General features: G+C 51.9%; 1 protein-coding gene across 1 annotated transcript in view; it reads left to right on the plus strand.

Annotated features, from left to right (window-relative positions):
- The first annotated feature begins 2,036 nt into the window (after positions 1-2,036).
- The window catches only part of cog7 (component of oligomeric golgi complex 7), a 33,254-nt gene continuing 15,039 nt past the window's right edge, over positions 2,037-20,251 (plus strand). Inside the window, exons 1-8 of the mRNA XM_068003755.1 lie at positions 2,037-2,135; positions 4,281-4,527; positions 8,266-8,414; positions 9,251-9,367; positions 12,928-13,096; positions 16,484-16,566; positions 17,470-17,592; positions 19,065-19,137. Of these exons, the coding sequence (XP_067859856.1) occupies positions 4,362-4,527; positions 8,266-8,414; positions 9,251-9,367; positions 12,928-13,096; positions 16,484-16,566; positions 17,470-17,592; positions 19,065-19,137 (880 nt within the window). The 5' untranslated portion in view covers positions 2,037-2,135; positions 4,281-4,361. The remainder of the gene's footprint in view (positions 2,136-4,280; positions 4,528-8,265; positions 8,415-9,250; positions 9,368-12,927; positions 13,097-16,483; positions 16,567-17,469; positions 17,593-19,064; positions 19,138-20,251) is intronic.

Consider the following 20,251-nt stretch of genomic DNA (forward strand, 5'->3'; position numbering starts at 1 on the left):
AACCCGCTGGGCCACGTGAAGTCCCTCGCTGTTTGGGTCCATAGGTTAGGCCTCAGCTGGAGTATTGTGTCCAATTCTGGACACCACACTTTAGGGAGGATGTCCAGGCCTTAGAGGGTGCAGGAGAGTTTATTAGAATGATACCAGGGATGAGCGACTTCAGTTATGTGGAGAGACTGGAGAAGCTGGGGTGGTTCCCCTTGGAGCAGAAAAGGTTAAGGGGAGATTTGATAGAGGTGTTCAAAATCATGAACAGTTTTGATAGAGTGAATAAGGAGAAACTGTTTCTAGTGGCAGAAGGGTCGGTGACCAGGGGACAATGATTTAAGGTGATCGGGAAAAGAACCTGAGGAGAAATTTTTTTTATGCAGCGAGTTGCAATGATCTGGAATTCACTGCCTGAAAAGGTGGAGGAAGCAGATTCAATACTAACTTTCAGGGCTCATTTGCAGGGCTATGAGGAAAGAACAAGGGAATAGGACTAACTGGATAAGTCTTTCAAAGAGCTGGCACAGGCACGATGGGCCGAGTGGCCTCCCTCTGTGCTGTACCTAGTGTGATACCATGATAAATGGGGGAAGTTAGAAGAGCCCGGTGTGAGGCCGCAACAGAGCTGGTACCTGACCTCTGACCCATCCTGCGAATGACCACGCTCCATACCTGGCAAGATTCTATGCCTGGTGTCCACCAGGATGGCCCTTGGCGGGGGGAGGCATAATTGGCCTCAGTGCCCCTGCACAAGTGAGATGAACAAAACAGAATCAGTCAGGCTTCTTGCCCCCGAGCAGTGTGTGTGGACCTGTTTGAAGGTGTGTGTGTGTGTGGATGTCAGGTGATAATCAGGAGACGAGGAACAGTCATGGGGGTGGGGTAACGTACAGCAAATTGTACCAGTGAGAGGGGGGAGGCAGGGGGAGAGAAGAGGGGCTCCTCAAAGGCAAGGATGGGGAACAGGAGCCATTAGTGGGATAAGAATCAAAACCACCCCATCCAATCCCTTTATCGTTTTAAACACCATGATTAAATGATGTCTCTCACTGGTTTGTTTACGGCCGTATTTTGTATCAAACTAAACAAACGGAGGGTTTGGGCCCAAAGCCACTCCTGACTCCCCCACAAACTCTCACCTTTACCAGCTGGCTGACTCCACACTGACAATTGAAAGTTTCAGGATTGGGATTGCTGGATTGTTGTTGGGCGGGGTGTTGAGCGTTACAGAGCCCGCGCTGGAGAATGGGGTTGAGATACAGCTCAGCCACTGAGTGGTGGCATAGGCTCGAGGGGCTGAATGGCCTATTCCTGTTCCTATGTTCCAGATTATCAAATGAATAACTAACATACAGAGATATAATACAGTAGATATTGAGTTCTCCCCAGAGCAGAGAAGGTTAAAGGGAGATTTAATTGAGGCGTTCAAAATTATGAACGGTTTTGATAGAATAAAGGAGAAACTGTTTCCAATGGCAGAAGGATCGGTAACCAGAGGACAAAGATTTAAGGTATTTGGCAAAAGAACCAGTGGAAAGGTGAGAATTTATTACACAGCGAGTTGTTATGATCTGGAATGTGCTGCCTGAAAGGGTGGTGGAAGCAGATTCAATAATAACTTTCAAAAGGGAGGAATTGGATAAATACTTGAAAAGGAGAAATTTACAGGGCTACGGGGAAAGAGCATGAGAGTGGGACTAATTGTATATAGCCAAATGGCCTCCTTCTGTACTGCATGATTCTAAGAAACAGCTGTTCCTTAGATTGGAGGGTCAACATAAATAAAGTTTTAAATATATTTCCTGTGATATTATGAAACCAATAAAACAGTGTGAACTTTCTACAGACCTATCCCACCCAAAGACAGACCCCTCCTTCCAAAGACAGACCCACCACCACCACAAAAAGCTATCATTGAATCGTGTTCCTTTAAGGCTTTCTCCCAGTCATTGGGAAATCTTCCCTTACATAGATGGCGCCGGTCGGGTCCCACCGGTCACTTTACGGTGGATGATTGCGACAGGTGCGGGTTGATTTGCGACAGTGCCGGGCGGGTCACGGTTTCTGGTTGTGTGGCGGCCGCGGATTTTCCTGTTTTTGTCGCCGAGTGTTCGGTTCATCCGCCCGGGGCCGGGAGCAGGCACCAGGTACCGAGTCGTGTTACTTAAAGCTCGCCGCTGAGAGCGGGCCGGCATTGGGACTCTCGGGTTTGGGGATACAAGGGATATGAAGGCCGTTCAGCCCATCGCAGCCTGTGCTGGCTCTTTGAATGAACTCCCCCTTACCCCAGTCCCGTGCCCCCTCCCCTTACCCCAGGTCCTGATTTCCCCCCTCCCCCAGTCCCGTTCGCCCCCCCCTCCCCCAGTCCCGTTCGCCCCCCTCTCCCCCAGTCCCGTTCGCCCCCCTCTCCCCCAGTCCCGTTCGCCCCCCCCTCCCCCAGTCCCGTTCGCCCCCCTCTCCCCCAGTCCCGTTCGCCCCCCTCTCCCCCAGTCCCGTTCGCCCCCCTCTCCCCCAGTCCCGTTCGCCCCCCTCTCCCACCCCAGGTCCTGATTTCCAACCCCCCCCCCCCCCCCAACCTTTCCCTGATAATTTTTTCTTTTTCAAATATTTATCCACTTCCCTTCACTGGGATGATACCAGGACTGAGCTATCAGGAAAGATTGAACAGGCTGGGGCTGTTTTTTCTGGAAAAGAGAAGACTGTGGGGTGACCTGATTGAGGTCTTTAAAATTATGATGGGGTTTGATAGGGTAGACAGGGAGAAGATGTTTCCAGTGAGGAGGAAACCAGAACTAGTTGTCATAAATATAAAATAGTCACGAATAAATCCAATAGGGAATTCAGGAGAAACTTCTTTGCCGAGAGTGGTAAGAATGTGAAACTCACTACTACAAGATGTAGTTGATACATTTAAGGGGAAGCTAGATAAATACAAGAAGGCAATATAAACTAGAGGGCACAATTCTAAAAGGGGTACAGGAACAGAGAGATCTGGGGGTATATGTGCACAAATCATTGAAGGTGGCAGGGCAGGTTGAGAAAGTGGTTAAAAAAGCATACGGGATCCTGGGCTTTATAAATAGAGGCAGAGAGTACAAAAGTATGGAAGTCACGATGAATCTTTATAAAACTCTGGTTCGGCCGCAAGTGGAGTATTGTGTCCAATTCTGGGCACCGCACTTCAGGAAAGACGTGAAGGCCTTAGAGAGGGTGCAGAAAAGATTTACTAGAATGATTCCAGGGATGAGGGACTTTAGTTATGTGGATAGACTGGAGAAGCTGGGGTTGTTCTCCTTGGAACAGAGAAGGTTGAGAGGAGATTTGATGGAGGTATTCAAAATCATGAAGGGTCTAGACAGAGTAGATAGAGAGAAACTGTTCCTATTGGCGGAAGGGTCAAGAACCAGAGGACATAGATTTAAGGTGATTGGCAAAAGAACCAAAGGCAACATGAGGAAAAACTTTTTTTTTACACACGGCGAGTGGTTCGGATCTGGAATGCACTGCCCGAGGGGGTGGTGGAGGCAGATTCAATCATGGCCTTCAAAAGAGAACTGGATAAGTACTTGAAAGGAAAAAATTTGCAGGGCTACAGGGATAGGGTGGGGCAGTGGGACTAGCTGGATTGATCTTGCAGAGAGCTGGCACGGACTGTATGGGCCAAATGGCCTCCTTCCATGCTGTAACCTTTCTATGATTCTAATTCTATGTAAAAGTGATTATGGATCCATCTTCCCCCACTGTTTCTGGCCAGGCATTCAGTGTCCTGACAACCTTCCGCCAAAAGGAAATTCCCCATACCCCTCCCTTAGTTCTTTTGGTAATGACCTCCAGTTATGGACTCACCAACCAGTGGATGGAGGTTAAAGATCCCAAGGTGCTATTTGGAGTTCTCCCTGTTTCCTGGGTAACATCCCTCCCTCATCAATGCCAACAGAAAGCAGATTAACTGGTCACTCATCTCATTACCATTTGTGTCTTCTTGCTGTGTGCAAAATGCCTACATCAAGAGAGTTACAGCACTTGAAAGTAATTAATTGTTCTTTAAAGCACTGTGAGATGTGATGTATAAATACAAAAAAACCCAAACTACAGAAATAAAACATAAAAAGGCTGGAAACACTCAGCAGGTCAGGCAGCATCTGTGGATAAACTGCAGTCAACGTTTCAAACTGTTGGCCCTTCATGAAGACTTGAAACGTTTATTGCTGTTTCTCCAGCTTCCTCTGCCATATAAATACAAGTCTCTTTACTTGCACTGACATATATATGTTTCCTCATGGGCACGGCAGGGTGTTGACTGGTTGGAACATTGCTGAGATAAGGTCCGTTCCCACGGAGAGAGGTTAGAGTCTGTTCTTTACCTGCAAAGAATGGATTTCTCGAAATTCCTGGACGATAACTTTGATGTGAAGGACTGGGTGAATGGGGCTTTCAAAACGGTCCAGAAGGAGGCCCCTGGGAAGGTGGACAGTCACGCTGCCACCCTGGTCATGAAGCTGCAGTTGTTCATTCAGGAGGTCAACAATGCAATCGAAGGTGTGTGTCGCACTTCACCTGGGGATATTTACAGGGAGTCCCCGGGAGTGTGTCAGTATTTACAGGGGTTCCCGGGAGTGTGTCAGTATTTACATGGGTTCCCGGGAGTGTGTCAGTATTTGCAGGCATCTCTGGGAGTGTGTCAGTATTTCTAGGGGTTCCCTGGGATGTGTCAGTATTTACAGGGGGTCCCCGGGAGTGTGTCAGTATTTACAGGGGATCCCGGGAGTGTGTCAGTATTTACAGGGGGTCCCCGGGAGTGTGTCAGTATTTACAGGGGATCCCGGGAGTGTGTCAGTATTTACAGGGGTTCCCGGGAGTGTGTCAGTATTTACGGGGTGTCCCCGGGAGTGTGTCAGTATTTGCAGGCATCTCTGGGAGTGTGTCAGTATTTCTAGGGGTTCCCTGGGATGTGTCAGTATTTACGGGGTGTCCCCGGGAGTGTGTCAATATTTACAGGGTGTCCCTGGGAGTGTGTCAGTATTTACAGGGGGTCCCTGGGAGTGTGTCAGTATTTACAGGGGGTCCCTGGGAGTGTGTCAGCATTTGCAGGGTGTCCCTGAGAGTGTGTGTCAGTATTTGCGGGGTGTCCCTGGGAGTGTGTCAGTATTTGCGGGGTGTCCTTGAGAGTGTGTCAGTATTTGCAGGCATCTCTGGGAGTGTGTCAGTATTTCTAGGGGTTCCCTGGGATGTGTCAGTATTTACGGGGTGTCCCCGGGAGTGTGTCAATATTTACAGGGGGTCCCTGGGAGTGTGTCGGTATTTACAGGGGGTCCCTGGGAGTGTGTCAGCATTTGCAGGGTGTCCCTGAGAGTGTGTGTCAGTATTTGCGGGGTGTCCCTGAGAGTGTGTCAGCATTTACAGGGTGTCCCTGAGAGTGTGTCAGTATTTGCAGGCATCTCTGGGAGTGTGTCAGTATTTCTAGGGGTTCCCTGGGATGTGTCAGTATTTACAGGGTGTCCCTGAGAGTGTGTCAGTATTTGCGGGGTGTCCCTGAGAGTGTGTCAGCATTTACAGGGTGTCCCTGAGAGTGTGTGTCAGTATTTACAGGGGGTCCCAGGGAGTGTGTCAGCATTTGCAGGGTGTCCCTGAGAGTGTGTGTCAGTATTTGCGGGGTGTCCCTGAGAGTGTGTGTCAGTATTTACAGGGGTTCCCGGGAGTGTGTCAGTATTTGCAGGCATCTCTGGGAGTGTGTCAGTATTTCTAGGGGTTCCCTGGGATGTGTCAGTATTTACAGGGGGTCCCTGGGAGTGTGTCAGTATTTACAGGGGGTCCCTGGGATGTGTCAGTATTTACAGGGGGTCCCTGGGAGTGTGTCAGTATTTACAGGGGGTCCCTGGGAGTGTGTCAGTATTTACAGGGGGTCCCTGGGAGTGTGTCAGTATTTACAGGGGGTCCCTGGGAGTGTGTCAGTATTTACAGGGTGTCCCTGGGAGTATGTCAGTATTTACAGGGTGTCCCTGGGAGTGTGTCAGTATTTACAGGGGGTCCCTGGGAGTGTGTCAGTATTTACAGGGGGTCCCGGGGAGTGTGTCAGTATTTACAGGGTGTCCCTGGGAGTGTGCCAGTATTTACAGGGGGTCCTTGGGAGTGTGTCAGTATTTACAGGGGGACCCTGGGAGTGTGTCAGTATTTACAGGGAGTCCCTGAGAGTGTGTCAGTATTTTCAGGGGTTCCCCGGGAGTGTGTCAGTATTTATAGGGGTGCCTGGGAGTGTGTCAGTATTTACAGGGTGTCCCTGGGAGTGTGCCAGTATTTACAGGGGGTCCCAGGGAGTGTGTCAGCATTTGCAGGGTGTCCCTGAGAGTGTGTGTCAGTATTTACAGGGGTTCCCGGGAGTGTCTCAGTATTTACGGGGTGTCCTTGGGAGTGTGTCAGTATTTACAGGGGGACCCTGGGAGTGTGTCAGTATTTACAGGGAGTCCCTGGGAGTGTGTCAGTATTTACAGGGGGACCCTGGGAGTGTGTCAGTATTTATAGGGTTGCCTGGGAGTGTGTCAGTATTTATAGGGGTTCCCTGGGATGTGTCAGTATTTACAGGGTGTCCCTGAGAGTGTCTCAGTATTTACAGGATGTTGGTATTTACAGGATGTTGGTATTTACAGGGTGTTGGTATTTACAGGGTGTCAGTATTTACAGGGTGTCAGTATTTACAGGGTGTCAGTATTTACAGGGTGTCCCTGGGAGTGTGCCAGTATTTACAGGGGGTCCCTGGGAGTGTGTCAGTATTTACAGGGTGTCCTTGGAGTGTGTCAGTATTTACAGGGTGTCCCTGAGAGTGTGTGTCAGTATTTGCGGGGTGTCCCTGAGAGTGTGTGTCAGTATTTACAGGGGATCCCGGGAGTGTGTCAGTATTTACAGGGGATCCCGGGAGTGTGTCAGTATTTACAGGGGTTCCCGGGAGTGTGTCAGTATTTGCAGGGGGTCCCTGGGAGTGTGTCAGTATTTGCAGGGTGTCCCTGAGAGTGTGTGTCAGTATTTACAGGGGTTCCTGGGAGTGTGTCAGTATTTCTAGGGGTTCCCTGGGATGTGTCAGTATTTACGGGGTGTCCTTGGGAGTGTGTCAGTATTTACAGGGGGTCCCTGGGAGTGTGTCAGTATTTACAGGGGGTCCCTGGGAGTGTGTCAGTATTTGCAGGGTGTCCCTGAGAGTGTGTGTCAGTATTTACAGGGGGTCCCTGGGAGTGTGTGTCAGTATTTTCAGGGTGTCCCTGAGAGTGTCTCAGTATTTACAGGGTGTTGGTATTTACAGGGTGCCCCTGAGAGTGTGTCAGTATTTACAGGGTGTCAGTATTTACAGGGTGTCCCTGGGAGTGTGTCAGTATTTCTAGGGGTTCCCTGAGAGTGTCTCAGTATTTACAGGGTGTTGGTATTTACAGGGTGTCAGTATTTACAGGGTGTCCCTGGGAGTGTATCAGTATTTCTAGGGGTTCCCTGAGAGTGTGTGTCAGTATTTACAGGGGTTCCCCGGGAGTGTGTTAGTATTTACAGGGGGTCCCTGGCAGTGTGTCAGTATTTATAGGGGTGCCTGGGAGTGAATCAGTATTTGAAGGGTGTCCCTGGGAGCGTGTCAGTATTTACGGGGTGTCCCTGGGAGTGTGTCAGTATTTACGGGGTGTCCCTGGGAGTGTGCCAGTATTTACAGGGGGTCCCTGGGAGTGCGCCAGTATTTGCAGGGTGTCCCTGAGAGTGTGTGTCAGTATTTGCAGCGAGTCCCTGGGAGTGTGTCAGTATTTGCAGGGGTCCCTGGGAGTGTGTCAGTATTTACAGGGTCCCTGGGAGTGTGTCAGTATTTACAGGGGGACCCTGGGAGTGTGTGTCAGTATTTACAGGGGGTCCATGGGAGTGTGTCAGTATTTGCAGGGTGTCCCTGAGAGTGTGTGTCAGTATTTGCAGGGAGTCCCTGGGAGTGTGTCAGTATTTGCAGGGAGTCCCTGGGAGTGTGTCAGTATTTGCAGGGAGTCCCTGGGAGTGTGTCAGTATTTGCAGGGAGTCCCTGGGAGTGTGCCAGTATTTACAGGGGGCCCTGGGAGTTTGTTAATACCTGCAGGAGTTCCTGACGCACAGTTTTAAAATACTTTTATGGATTAACTGCAAGTCTCTCTTCACCTTGGGACCTGTTTTGTGCACTATTGATCAGTACATGGGCCCGGAGGTTGCAATCTCAGCTCGTGCAGGTTACAAAATGTCCCGTAGTGTAATGTGAAATTTCTCCCTTGCCATCTCTCTCGCTCTCAGAGACGAGTCACCAGGCACTACTGAACATGCCCAGGGCACTCCGAGACGTGGAGGCACTCAAACAGGAAGCTTCCTTCCTGAAGGAACAAATGATCCTTGTCAAGGAAGATATTCGGAAATTTGAACAGGACACAGCGCAGTCCATGCAGGTAAGGAAACTAAATAATTTGGGGCTCGTAGTGGTTGCATGCTTACTCACTGAGACATGTTTGTAGTTTTTGAAATGCAAAAAATCTTCTATTCATTTCTTTTCAAAAAATATTCAATTCTCCTCCCACATTAGTGAAATGAATCCTCTCCCTTCCTGTCAGCTTGGCTCAGGGGTTACTTCGCATCTGTCCCATGCTGTGAGCCCATGCTCTCCAGAACCTACATAGAATTACACAGAATTTTCAGCACAGAAACAAGCCATTCAGCCCAACTAGTCTATGCCGGTGTTTATACTCCACACGAGCCTCCTCCCTCCCTACTTCATCTCACTCTATCAGCATAACCTTCTATTTTCTCCCTCATGTACTTATCTAGCTTCCCCTTAAATGTATCTATGTTATTCACCTCAATCACTCCATGTGGTAGCGAGTTCCACTCTCTGGGTGAAGAATTCCCTATTGGATTTATTAGGAACTATCTTATATTTATGACCCCTAGTGCTGGTCTCTCCCGCAAATGAAAACATTTTCTCTACATCTACCCTATAAAACCCTTTCATAATCTTAAAGACCTCTATCAGATCACCCCTCTGCCTTCTCTTTTCTAGAGGAAAGAGCTCCAGCTTGTTCAGCCTTTCCTGATAATTATAACCTCTCGGTCCTGGTATCATCCTTCTGAATCTATTTTGCACCTTCTCCGGTGCCTCTGGTGAGGTGAGTCGCACCCACGTGTGAGGAGCAAGTTAGAAAAAGATTCTCGCTACCGAATCCCCAGCCGGGCACCTGCCTTCTGTTTCGAATGATGAGTTTGTTTTGTTTGTGGGGCTGTGCTGCAGGTTTTGGTTGAGATCGATGAAGTGAAGTCGCGGATGCAGGCAGCGGCAGAGGCACTGCAGGAGGCCGACAAGTGGAGCACGCTCAGTGCAGACATTGAAGAAACACTGAAGTCGCAGGTAGGTGTGGAGACGATGTCAGTCCAGTGCTGGCGTCGGCTTGGGGATTGTGGGCGCAGTGCAATATATTTAAAATCGTGTTGGCAACAGGGGGTGTCGAGTTGGCAGCTTGCTGTGCTGTGGCTTGATCAGATGTCGGTTCATGTCCAGGTTCCCCACGGTGTGTATTCCTGGTCTCTGATCCTACAGAGGGAGAGCTGAGAGGAGACCAGATACTGATAGAAAGACAGCCCAGAAACTCGCCTCCGAATCAGAAGGTCATGGGTTCGATTCCCCACTCCTGAGACTTGATCCCATAATCCAGGCTGACGCTCCTGGTGCAATACTGAGGGAGTGCTGCACTGTCTGAGGTACCGTCTTTCAGATGAGACGTTAAGCTCAGTTGGTAAATATGTTGAATGGAGTTGGAGAGGATCAGTTTCGAGCCTTGATCTGTGACCTCAGTCAGGTAGGAAATGCCAGAATTACCCAAAATGTTGCTGGGTCGGGAGGAGGTAAAATCCACCAGGGTTCTATCTGCTGGTGGGAAGTGCGTGTTGTGTGTGTGTCAGGCGCGGGGGTGTGTGTGTGTGTGCGGGTGTGTGTGTGTCAGGCGCGGGGTGTGTGTGTGTGTGTGTCAGGCGCGGGTGTGTGTGTGTCAGGCGCGGGTGTGTGTGTGTCAGGCGCGGGTGTGTGTGTGTCAGGCGCGGGTGTGTGTGTGTCAGGCGCGGGTGTGTGTGTGTCAGGCGCGGGTGTGTGTGTCAGGCGCGGGTGTGTGTGTCAGGCGCGGGGGTGTGTGTCAGGCGCGGGGGTGTGTGTGTCAGGCGCGGGGGTGTGTGTGTCAGGCGCGGGGGTGTGTGTGTCAGGCGCGGGGGTGTGTGTGTCAGGCGCGGGTGTGTGTGTGTCAGGCGCGGGTGTGTGTGTGTCAGGCGCGGGTGTGTGTGTCAGGCGCGGGTGCGTGTGTGTCAGGCGCGGGTGCGTGTGTGTCAGGCGCGGGTGCGTGTGTGTCAGGCGCGGGTGCGTGTGTGTCAGGCGCGGGGGTGTGCGTGCGTGTCAGGCGCGGGGGTGTGCGTGCGTGTCAGGCGCGGGGGTGTGCGTGCGTGTCAGGCGCGGGGGTGTGCGTGCGTGTCAGGCGCGGGGGTGTGCGTGCGTGTCAGGCGCGGGGGTGTGCGTGCGTGTCAGGCGCGGGGGTGTGCGTGCGTGTCAGGCGCGGGGGTGTGCGTGCGTGTCAGGCGCGGGGGTGTGCGTGCGTGTCAGGCGCGGGGGTGTGCGTGCGTGTCAGGCGCGGGGGTGTGCGTGCGTGTCAGGCGCGGGGGTGTGCGTGCGTGTCAGGCGCGGGGGTGTGCGTGCGTGTCAGGCGCGGGGGTGTGCGTGCGTGTCAGGCGCGGGGGTGTGCGTGCGTGTCAGGCGCGGGGGTGTGCGTGCGTGTCAGGCGCGGGGGTGTGCGTGTGTGTCAGGCGCGGGGGTGTGCGTGTGTGTCAGGCGCGGGGGTGTGCGTGTGTGTCAGGCGCGGGGGTGTGCGTGTGTGTCAGGCGCGGGGGTGTGCGTGTGTGTCAGGCGCGGGGGTGTGCGTGTGTGTCAGGCGCGGGGGTGTGCGTGTGTGTCAGGCGCGGGGGTGTGCGTGTGTGTCAGGCGCGGGGGTGTGCGTGTGTGTCAGGCGCGGGGGTGTGCGTGTGTGTCAGGCGCGGGGGTGTGCGTGTGTGTCAGGCGCGGGGGTGTGCGTGTGTGTCAGGCGCGGGGGTGTGCGTGTGTGTCAGGCGCGGGGGTGTGCGTGTGTGTCAGGCGCGGGGGTGTGCGTGTGTGTCAGGCGCGGGGGTGTGCGTGTGTGTCAGGCGCGGGGGTGTGCGTGTGTGTCAGGCGCGGGGGTGTGCGTGTGTGTCAGGCGCGGGGGTGTGCGTGTGTGTCAGGCGCGGGGGTGTGCGTGTGTGTCAGGCGCGGGGGTGTGCGTGTGTGTCAGGCGCGGGGGTGTGCGTGTGTGTCAGGCGCGGGGGTGTGCGTGTGTGTCAGGCGCGGGGGTGTGCGTGTGTGTCAGGCGCGGGGGTGTGCGTGTGTGTCAGGCGCGGGGGTGTGCGTGTGTGTCAGGCGCGGGGGTGTGCGTGTGTGTCAGGCGCGGGGGTGTGCGTGTGTGTCAGGCGCGGGGGTGTGCGTGTGTGTCAGGCGCGGGGGTGTGCGTGTGTGTCAGGCGCGGGGGTGTGCGTGTGTGTCAGGCGCGGGGGTGTGCGTGTGTGTCAGGCGCGGGGGTGTGCGTGTGTGTCAGGCGCGGGGGTGTGCGTGTGTGTCAGGCGCGGGGGTGTGCGTGTGTGTCAGGCGCGGGGGTGTGCGTGTGTGTCAGGCGCGGGGGTGTGCGTGTGTGTCAGGCGCGGGGGTGTGCGTGTGTGTCAGGCGCGGGGGTGTGCGTGTGTGTCAGGCGCGGGGGTGTGCGTGTGTGTCAGGCGCGGGGGTGTGCGTGTGTGTCAGGCGCGGGGGTGTGCGTGTGTGTCAGGCGCGGGGGTGTGCGTGTGTGTCAGGCGCGGGGGTGTGCGTGTGTGTCAGGCGCGGGGGTGTGCGTGTGTGTCAGGCGCGGGGGTGTGCGTGTGTGTCAGGCGCGGGGGTGTGCGTGTGTGTCAGGCGCGGGGGTGTGCGTGTGTGTCAGGCGCGGGGGTGTGCGTGTGTGTCAGGCGCGGGGGTGTGCGTGTGTGTCAGGCGCGGGGGTGTGCGTGTGTGTCAGGCGCGGGGGTGTGCGTGTGTGTCAGGCGCGGGGGTGTGCGTGTGTGTCAGGCGCGGGGGTGTGCGTGTGTGTCAGGCGCGGGGGTGTGCGTGTGTGTCAGGCGCGGGGGTGTGCGTGTGTGTCAGGCGCGGGGGTGTGCGTGTGTGTCAGGCGCGGGGGTGTGCGTGTGTGTCAGGCGCGGGGGTGTGCGTGTGTGTCAGGCGCGGGGGTGTGCGTGTGTGTCAGGCGCGGGGGTGTGCGTGTGTGTCAGGCGCGGGGGTGTGCGTGTGTGTCAGGCGCGGGGGTGTGCGTGTGTGTCAGGCGCGGGGGTGTGCGTGTGTGTCAGGCGCGGGGGTGTGCGTGTGTGTCAGGCGCGGGGGTGTGCGTGTGTGTCAGGCGCGGGGGTGTGCGTGTGTGTCAGGCGCGGGGGTGTGCGTGTGTGTCAGGCGCGGGGGTGTGCGTGTGTGTCAGGCGCGGGGGTGAGCGTGTGTGTCAGGCGCGGGGGTGAGCGTGTGTGTCAGGCGCGGGGGTGAGCGTGTGTGTCAGGCGCGGGGGGGTGTGTGTGTCAGGCGCGAGGGTGTGTGTGTCAGGCGTGGGTAGGTTCAGTTGTGATGACTGTTATGTTTGAGTAGTTGCTGACACGCACTGTGCAGGGTAACCTATGAAGAACAGTGACGTGGGTGAGATACCAGACATTCCCGAGTACCCATGGAACAAATCCCCCCAAAAAATGGATATGAGGTGGGGATACAACTTCTGTTCAAGCCTGTGCTGCCCTCTGTAGAACGATCGGAAGCCCAGGTTTATTCTGTACCAATGACTCAATTGTCCTGAGCTGGGGTGGCTGCTCTGTGCACAGTGGCGTCCAGTGATGGAAACAATTTGCTCCCCGCAGGACATCGAGATTATCTCGGCCAAGCTGACCAGTATGCAGAACAGCCTGGCGATGCTGGTGGACACACCGGATTATTCCGAGAAATGCGTTCACCTGGAGGCACTGAAGAACCGGCTGGAAGCCATGGCAAGCCCACAGATCGTATCTGCGTTCAACTCTCAGTCCGTCGGTGAGTGACCCCGACCCTCTGGGTGCTAATGGGAAGCACGGTGCATCCACTTCACACAACAACGTTTCGTACACTTCTGCTCACCCTCGTTTCAAAATGAACAACGACTTGCATTTATATAGCACCTTTAACATAGTAAAACATCCCAAAGCGCTTCCCAGGAGCGATTTATCAAACAAAATTTGACACCGAGCCACATAAGGAGATATTAGGACAGGTGACCAAAAGCTTAGTCTAGGAGGTAGGTTTTAAGGAGCGTCTTATAGGAGGAGAGAGGTAGAGAGGCGGAAGAGGTTTATGGAGGGAATTCCAGAGCTCAGGGCTTAGGCAGCTGAAGGCACGGCCGCTAATGGCGGGGCGATTAAAATCGGGGATGTGCAAGAGGCCGGAATTGGAGGAGCGCAGAGACCTCGGAGGGTTGTAGGGCTGGAGGAGGTTACAGAGATAGGGAGAGGTGAGGCCATGGGGATTTGAAAACAAGGATAAGAACTTCAAAACTGAGGCTTTGCCGGACTGGGAGTCAGTGTAGGTCCAGCGAGCACAGAGGTGATGGGTGAACGGGACTTGGTGTAAGTTAGGATACGGGCAGCAGAGTTTTGGATGAGCTCAAGTTAAAATGAACCTTCATCATGTAGTGCTTGCATCCTAGTTGCAGGGCATATAGACATCATAACAAGCCAGTGGGACCTTTGATTCAGATTGATGTACGGTGTCCTAGTGATTACTGTCCTGGACCAGCAGCCTAGAGGTCGTGAGTTCAAATCTCACAGTGGCCAGTTATAAAATTTAATTTAGTAAACCTGGTAATTTGTGGATTGGTGCTAGGGAAAAAATGATTTATTGTAAAAACCTATCCGGTTGACTCGTGTCCTTCATGGAAAGTTAGCTGGCACTCCCCTCCTCGGTCTTACACAGGACTATGTGGTTGACTTGTGCTCCCCCCAGTTTTCCACATATAAGCCAAATGATGTTAAGGTCAGGTTTGGAACTGGGCGCTGTACTGTATTAAGACACTATCTTTGGGACCCAGATTTCAATGTGTCCCACACAGAGAGCTCGTGGAATGATCCGGCACAGAAGAAGGCCATTCGGCCCATCCTGCCTATGCCGACTCTTTGAAAGAGCTGTCCAATTAGTCCCACTCCGCTGCTCTTTCCCCATAGCCCCGGAAATTTTTCTCTTTCAGCTATTTATCCAATTGCCTTTTGAAAGTTATTATTGAATTTGCTTCCTCCACCCTTTCAGGCAGCGCATTCCAGATCATAACAACTCGCTGCGTAAAAACAATTTCTCCTCATCTCCCTTCTGGTTTCCTCATGTTGTCTCTTCCCCTTCCCCCCCCTGAATTGGCTACAGCACCATCCTTTGATGCGCTTGATGGCTCAGTGAGTAAATGCACCGTGTGCTGTGGTACTGAGGTCCCAGGTTTGATGCCCTGTCTTTGCAGGTGTCTGTCAGGACACTGTTGAACTCGTACAGCTGGCCTTGGTGCTGGTGGGGGTGGGGGAAGAGAGAGAGAGAGAGAGAGAGAGAGAGAGAGATCGCTCCAGTTAACTGGTCTGATCAAACCCCCCATCTACCTGGCATTCCTGAGACCATATCCTGCCTCTCTCTTATAAAAATAGTAATGGGGAGGTGGGTGAACATTTCAGAGAAATACTGGAGGATAATTCATTGCTAGGATCTAGTTCTGAAGTGTCCTTTAAACCATTAGTGAATAAATTGCTTTAATTAAACCCAACGATGCTAAACCAATACAAATCTCTGGTTAGGCTGCAGTTGGAATATTGTGTCCCGTTTTGGCCGCCTTACTGCAGGAAGGATATTGAGGCCACGGAGAGGGTGCAGAAGAGATTCACTGAGATGATACCAGGAATAAGGGACTTCAGTTATGAAGAGGGACTAGAGTAACTGGGGCTCTTTTACAGCAGAGAAAAGTGGTGTCAAAACTACAAGAGGTTTTGATAAGGTAAATAGGGAAAATTTATTGGCACTGATTGTTGATTGGGTAACTAGAGGGCATAAATTTAAGGTCATCAGAATAAAGGGAGAGTTAGGAGAAATCTTTTTACACAGAAGATATGGATATGGAACGCCCCAGCAGAAACAGCGGTGGAAGTAGAATCCATGATAGCTTTCAAAAGGAGAAAAGAAAAATTTAAAAGGGTGGGGAGAAATGGGACTGAGTGGGGAGAAGCGGGACTTAGGGGCTAGCTCTTTCAGAGAGAGGGAACGGGACGATGAGCCTTCTGTTCAGTAACATTCTATAAGAAGCTTGGGTGTAAAACCACGAGTTGAACAGCAGGGGGTAGCAATTCCTGATCATTCACACGACGAGAGCTGAGTGGAGAGAAAGCAAATGATACCAAAATATGAACTTTAAAGGAAATCGCTGACTTATTAAATGTGGAGAGCTAAGTTTGGGGAGGAGCAGAAATCTAAAAGTTTATTTTGTAAAAGAAGGACTAACGGGTTAACTCCTCAGCTCCCTCTCCCCCGCTGGTCTTTCAGGGGTGATGAGGAGCATTGGGAACAGTTGCACATCAGTCAGAACCAGTCTTGGGTGCCCAGCTATTTTTCATCCCTTCCCCCTTTAGATTGTCTCCTTTCCCCTCATCTGCAGATGCTGCCTCTTCCTTGGGACTGTTGTGGGTCAGCCGACTTGCCATGCCCAGCCCAAGCGGCCATTCTTCACACCTGAGCCTGAGTGGTCATTGTGGTTGGCTATTTGACTGGGAGGGCATCACAACCAAGCTGAATTGAGTCTTCGTCCAGCGTCCATGCCCGTGAGTTAGTGGGTATCGATCACAAATAGAAACCCTGATTGATTCTCCTCACCCTAATATCGCCCCACCCCTCCCCCCACCTTCGTTCCGAGCTGCTGGAACCTGTTGTGGAGCAGCGTTGGGAGATGCCTGGGAGCAGCACACCCGCTTGCTCTATTGGCCGGGAGATGGTGCACTGGGGAGTCCCTGAATGTAACTAAAAGAAAGAAAGAATAAACTAGCAAATATTCAGCACCTTTCACAATCTCAGGATGTCTCAAAGTGCTTTACAGCCAATTAAATACTTTTGAAGTACAGACACTGTTGCAATGTAGGAAATGTGGCAGCCAATTTGTGCACAGCAAGATCCCACAAACAGCAATGGGCTAATGACCAGATAATCTGTTTCTTAGTGATGTTGATTGAGGGATAAATATTGACCAGGACACCAGGGAGAACTCACTGCTCTTCTTCAGAATAGTGCTGTGGGATCTTTTACATCCACCTGAGAGGGCAGACTAGCAAAATTGTGGGTGTGAGGGGAGAGAGGGAGAGTTATAAATCCAGAATTAGTCAGCATCAGGCCACAATATTTACCTATTTGTCTTTGCTTCTGTTCCAGATCAGGCCCGACTTTTTGTGAAAGTGTTTGTGCAGGTGGACCGAATGCCTCAGCTCCTGACTTATTACTACAAGTGTCACAAGGTCGGGTACAACACTCGCCTTCCAGTATTCAAAGCAGGGCGCCAGTCGGATACTATGGGAGAGAGTGAGGAGGGGTGCAGTGTGGGGCGGGCCACGAGGGGTGGGGGGCTGATTTTCTGAAGTCTGAGGGGTAGAATTTCTCTGGGGGTTCCTGGAGAAACGGCGGAAATTACTGTCACAGGGCTGGACAATGGGCCGTGAGTAACTTCCAGTCTGCGAGAAACGGGGAAAGTCTCCCTTTTTCTGATTTTGTTTTCTTGTTTTGTTCCAGACATTGTGCCTGGTCAATCAGCCATTAATGGCGCTTTCCTCCTGCTCCCCTCCCGCCCTGACAAAGCCCCAGTCCCCTCCCGGACTAGGATTCCACTTCTTACTAATAACCCCATCTCGGGTAGCAGTGGAGGGTGGCCAGAGAGTTCAGTGTCCTCACTCCCCACTCCTCATCACTATTCAGTGAACCCCCGCCCTGCTGGAAATTGGGTGTGTGGATTTCCAGGAAGTGCAGGTTCAAACTCGTCTCCCACTCACCGTCCAGGCTGACACATAAAGAATGGCGACTTAACCAGCGTACTGGAAGGCAGCCAACACTTCGAGAGCTGAGAGCAGAGCTGAAAACTGTTGAGTGAGAGGGAGGACCCTTTATTCGTGCACTATCTCTACGCTCTCGGTCTCTAGTTTGACCCTCTAACACCTGCACATCCCCATGGTTTATAGAACATTAAATGCAGGAACTTGGTTGTCTGCCAGTCATTCATTGTGGAGTGGGCCAAGGGAAGGGGAGAGGAAGTATAGGCGTGAAATGGGCTTTAATAATGCCTAGAGGGGCCGGGGGCCTGTACTGTTTGCTGCAGTGAACCCCCATTGAATTATTGATTTGACTGAATTGTGCCTCCCGTTCTGCAGGGTCAGCTGGTCTCTGCCTGGCAGGAACTGTGCCAGAGTGACCTCAGTCTGGATCACCAGCTAACTGAATTCTACGATACTCTCCTGGCAACATGGCATTCCCAGCTACAGTGGACCAGTCAGGTAACACCCGAGACCACAAGGAAAGGCTCAAACTCAAGTAAAGAAAGAAAGAACTTGCATTTCTATAGCGCCTTTCACAACCTCAGGACGTCCCAAAGCACTTCACAGCCAACAAAGTACTTTTTAAAGTGTAGTCACTGTTTAATGTAGGAAACGCAGCAGCCAATTTGCACACAGCAAGATCCCGCAAACAGCAATGTGATAAATGACCAATTTTAGTGATTGTTGGTTGAGCGATAAATATCAAATCTACCAGTCCAGTCCATTCCAAAACTTTACACTGATTTGGCAAGGGCAACTGCTGAGCGGCGCAAAACTCTCAGGAAATTATGGTGTGACGTAAGTCACTTGCGCCATAATTTCCTGTAAATATTGTGCTATAATAATGGCGTATACTATAATGCACCATTAGTATGGCACACATTTTCAGAGCAGAACTCCCCTGCTCTTGTTCAAAATGGTGGCCGTGGGATTTTTCACGTCGACCTGAGAGGGCAGACGGAGCCTCGGTTTAATGTCTCACCCGAAAGACGGCACCTCTGACGCCGCAGCACTCCCTCAGTACTACACTGGGAGTGTCAACCTAGATTTTGTGCTCAAGTCCCTGGAATGGGGCTTGAACCCACGACCTTCTGACTCAGAAGCGAGAGTGCCACATAGTGCCTGATCACATCTCTCAAAGTGCTTCATGTACAATAAATTACTGTTCTGTGGCAGCCAATCCTCGCACAGCAAGATTCCACACACAGCAGTAAGATAAATGACATGAGAAGGATGCCCTAGTGCACCTTCCATCTATCATAGGGTGGAGAGTCGGTCATTGTCACCTTTTGGCTCATGACCCCAGGGTTCAAAGCTTTTTCCTGTCACTTGAGGGAGTATGTTATCTTTGAAAAAGTTTTCTTGTGATACGAGTGAGGCATTAATTGCCCCGAGGGAAGAATCGGCCTTTCAGTGTGGGATTGGAGTCACTTGTAGGTCCAGACTGGGTAGGGGTGGCAGATCCCTTCCCTGAAGGACATTAGTGAACCAGTTGGGTTTTTACAACAAGCTTTCATGGTCACAAATTGCCAGATTTATACGATTCAATTTCAGAGCTTGCCCTGGTGGGATTTGAACTCATGACCTCTGGGTTGCTAGTCCAGTACCATAATCATTAGGGCACTGTACCCTCTATTTTTTTAATCAAACCCCCTGTGACCCACCCTAGTACAGTTGAACTAGCTGAAACTAGCTCATTAAGTGTTTCAGGTTACAGGCGGGGGGGGGGCGGGAAGTGTAATTCTCCTGCAAAGGTGGAGCTGGCCGGAGTGGAATGTGTGCCTGTGAAGGACAGGTCCAGTTTAGAACAGTCATGTGCCTTGTATTGACGTGGGGACTGCAGCTCAGAAATGCTAAGTTGTGCAAGGGCAGACTGGGTCTCAACCGGCTGCAGGTATCGCAATGTGCCCTTTTTTATGTTCCCATAACAGTTAAAAGAACAACACCTTGTCAATTTAGCTTCTGAGCAGATCCAGATAACAAGTCCCATTAACCACCGGCTGCGTAAGTGGAATTTGTTTAATGACACACTGTGAGCTGGTTGTTTGCTGGTGTTGCTCAGTGTCCTGAAACTGCTTGGTGTTTCACCACCCCTTCTCCTGCCTCCTTTTTTTTCCCTCTCTGAGTTGGCAGTCAGCTGAAGAGCCCATCACCAGCTGGTTTCACCTTGTTCCGCTGCAGCTTTCCCTACCTCCCTGCCTGATAAACGCACCGCCCGATGTAGAAACGAGCCCCACAGACCAGGAGAGTCCTGGGTTCGATCCCTCCCCTGTGCTGAATTGGCTGATCTCAGCTGAGGTTGGGAACCTGCAAATCAGCCTCAACACTGGGCTGGAGGGTGAAGAAATATCAGCCAGTCTTTCCATTCTTGACCGCTGTACTGTGACCATTGCCGGCAAATGCGTGCTACGTTTGCACGGCCTGAATTCCACTCTTCCTTATTTGGTCTCATGCTCGCTCAATTAATAATGTAAGAAAACATTTAACGACACATGGTCATCATTCCCCGCTCTTCCAGGCGAGGGCATCATTGGTGTTTATCCTCCCCAGCTGTAGCAGTCTAATGCCATGTGCCTGTCCTGTTCCCATATTCCTTTGTTCCCTCTTTCCCTCAACCATCTATCTAACTCGTCTCAACTGTTGACATGGTCTCTGTTTCAACCACTAGCTCTGGTAATACATTGTCAAAGGCCTTCTGAAAGTTCATGTGCACCACAGCCACTGCATTTTCCCCATTTTGTTTTGTAGTGTCATATATATTTAAAAATAAATAAATAAAATGAGTGAGTGTAATAGGGAACCGTGGAGAGAGATAGTAATGGAGAGTTGTGCAAAAAGATGAGTTGGAAAGCTGTGCGTAGGAAGTTGAAGAGAGAAGGCCTAACAGAGAGATGATGATTTCTGTAGCTGTGATTTTATTTTGGAGTTTAGGCTTAGACGCACTCCCTGGTGTTTTATTTCATACTCTTTAATGGAGCTATTCGCCCCACACGCATTTAGAAGTACTTGCTTCTCTGTTGCCGTCCCTTTTAATTGATTCCCAGAGGGCTAGTCTCCAGTCCAGTACGACTTGTTACAGTTGTATTAAATGTTCTGCCTTATCTCTGATCTGTTTCCA

This window comes from Heptranchias perlo, chromosome 22 (genome assembly GCF_035084215.1).
Source record: "Heptranchias perlo isolate sHepPer1 chromosome 22, sHepPer1.hap1, whole genome shotgun sequence".
NCBI lineage: Eukaryota > Metazoa > Chordata > Chondrichthyes > Hexanchiformes > Hexanchidae > Heptranchias > Heptranchias perlo.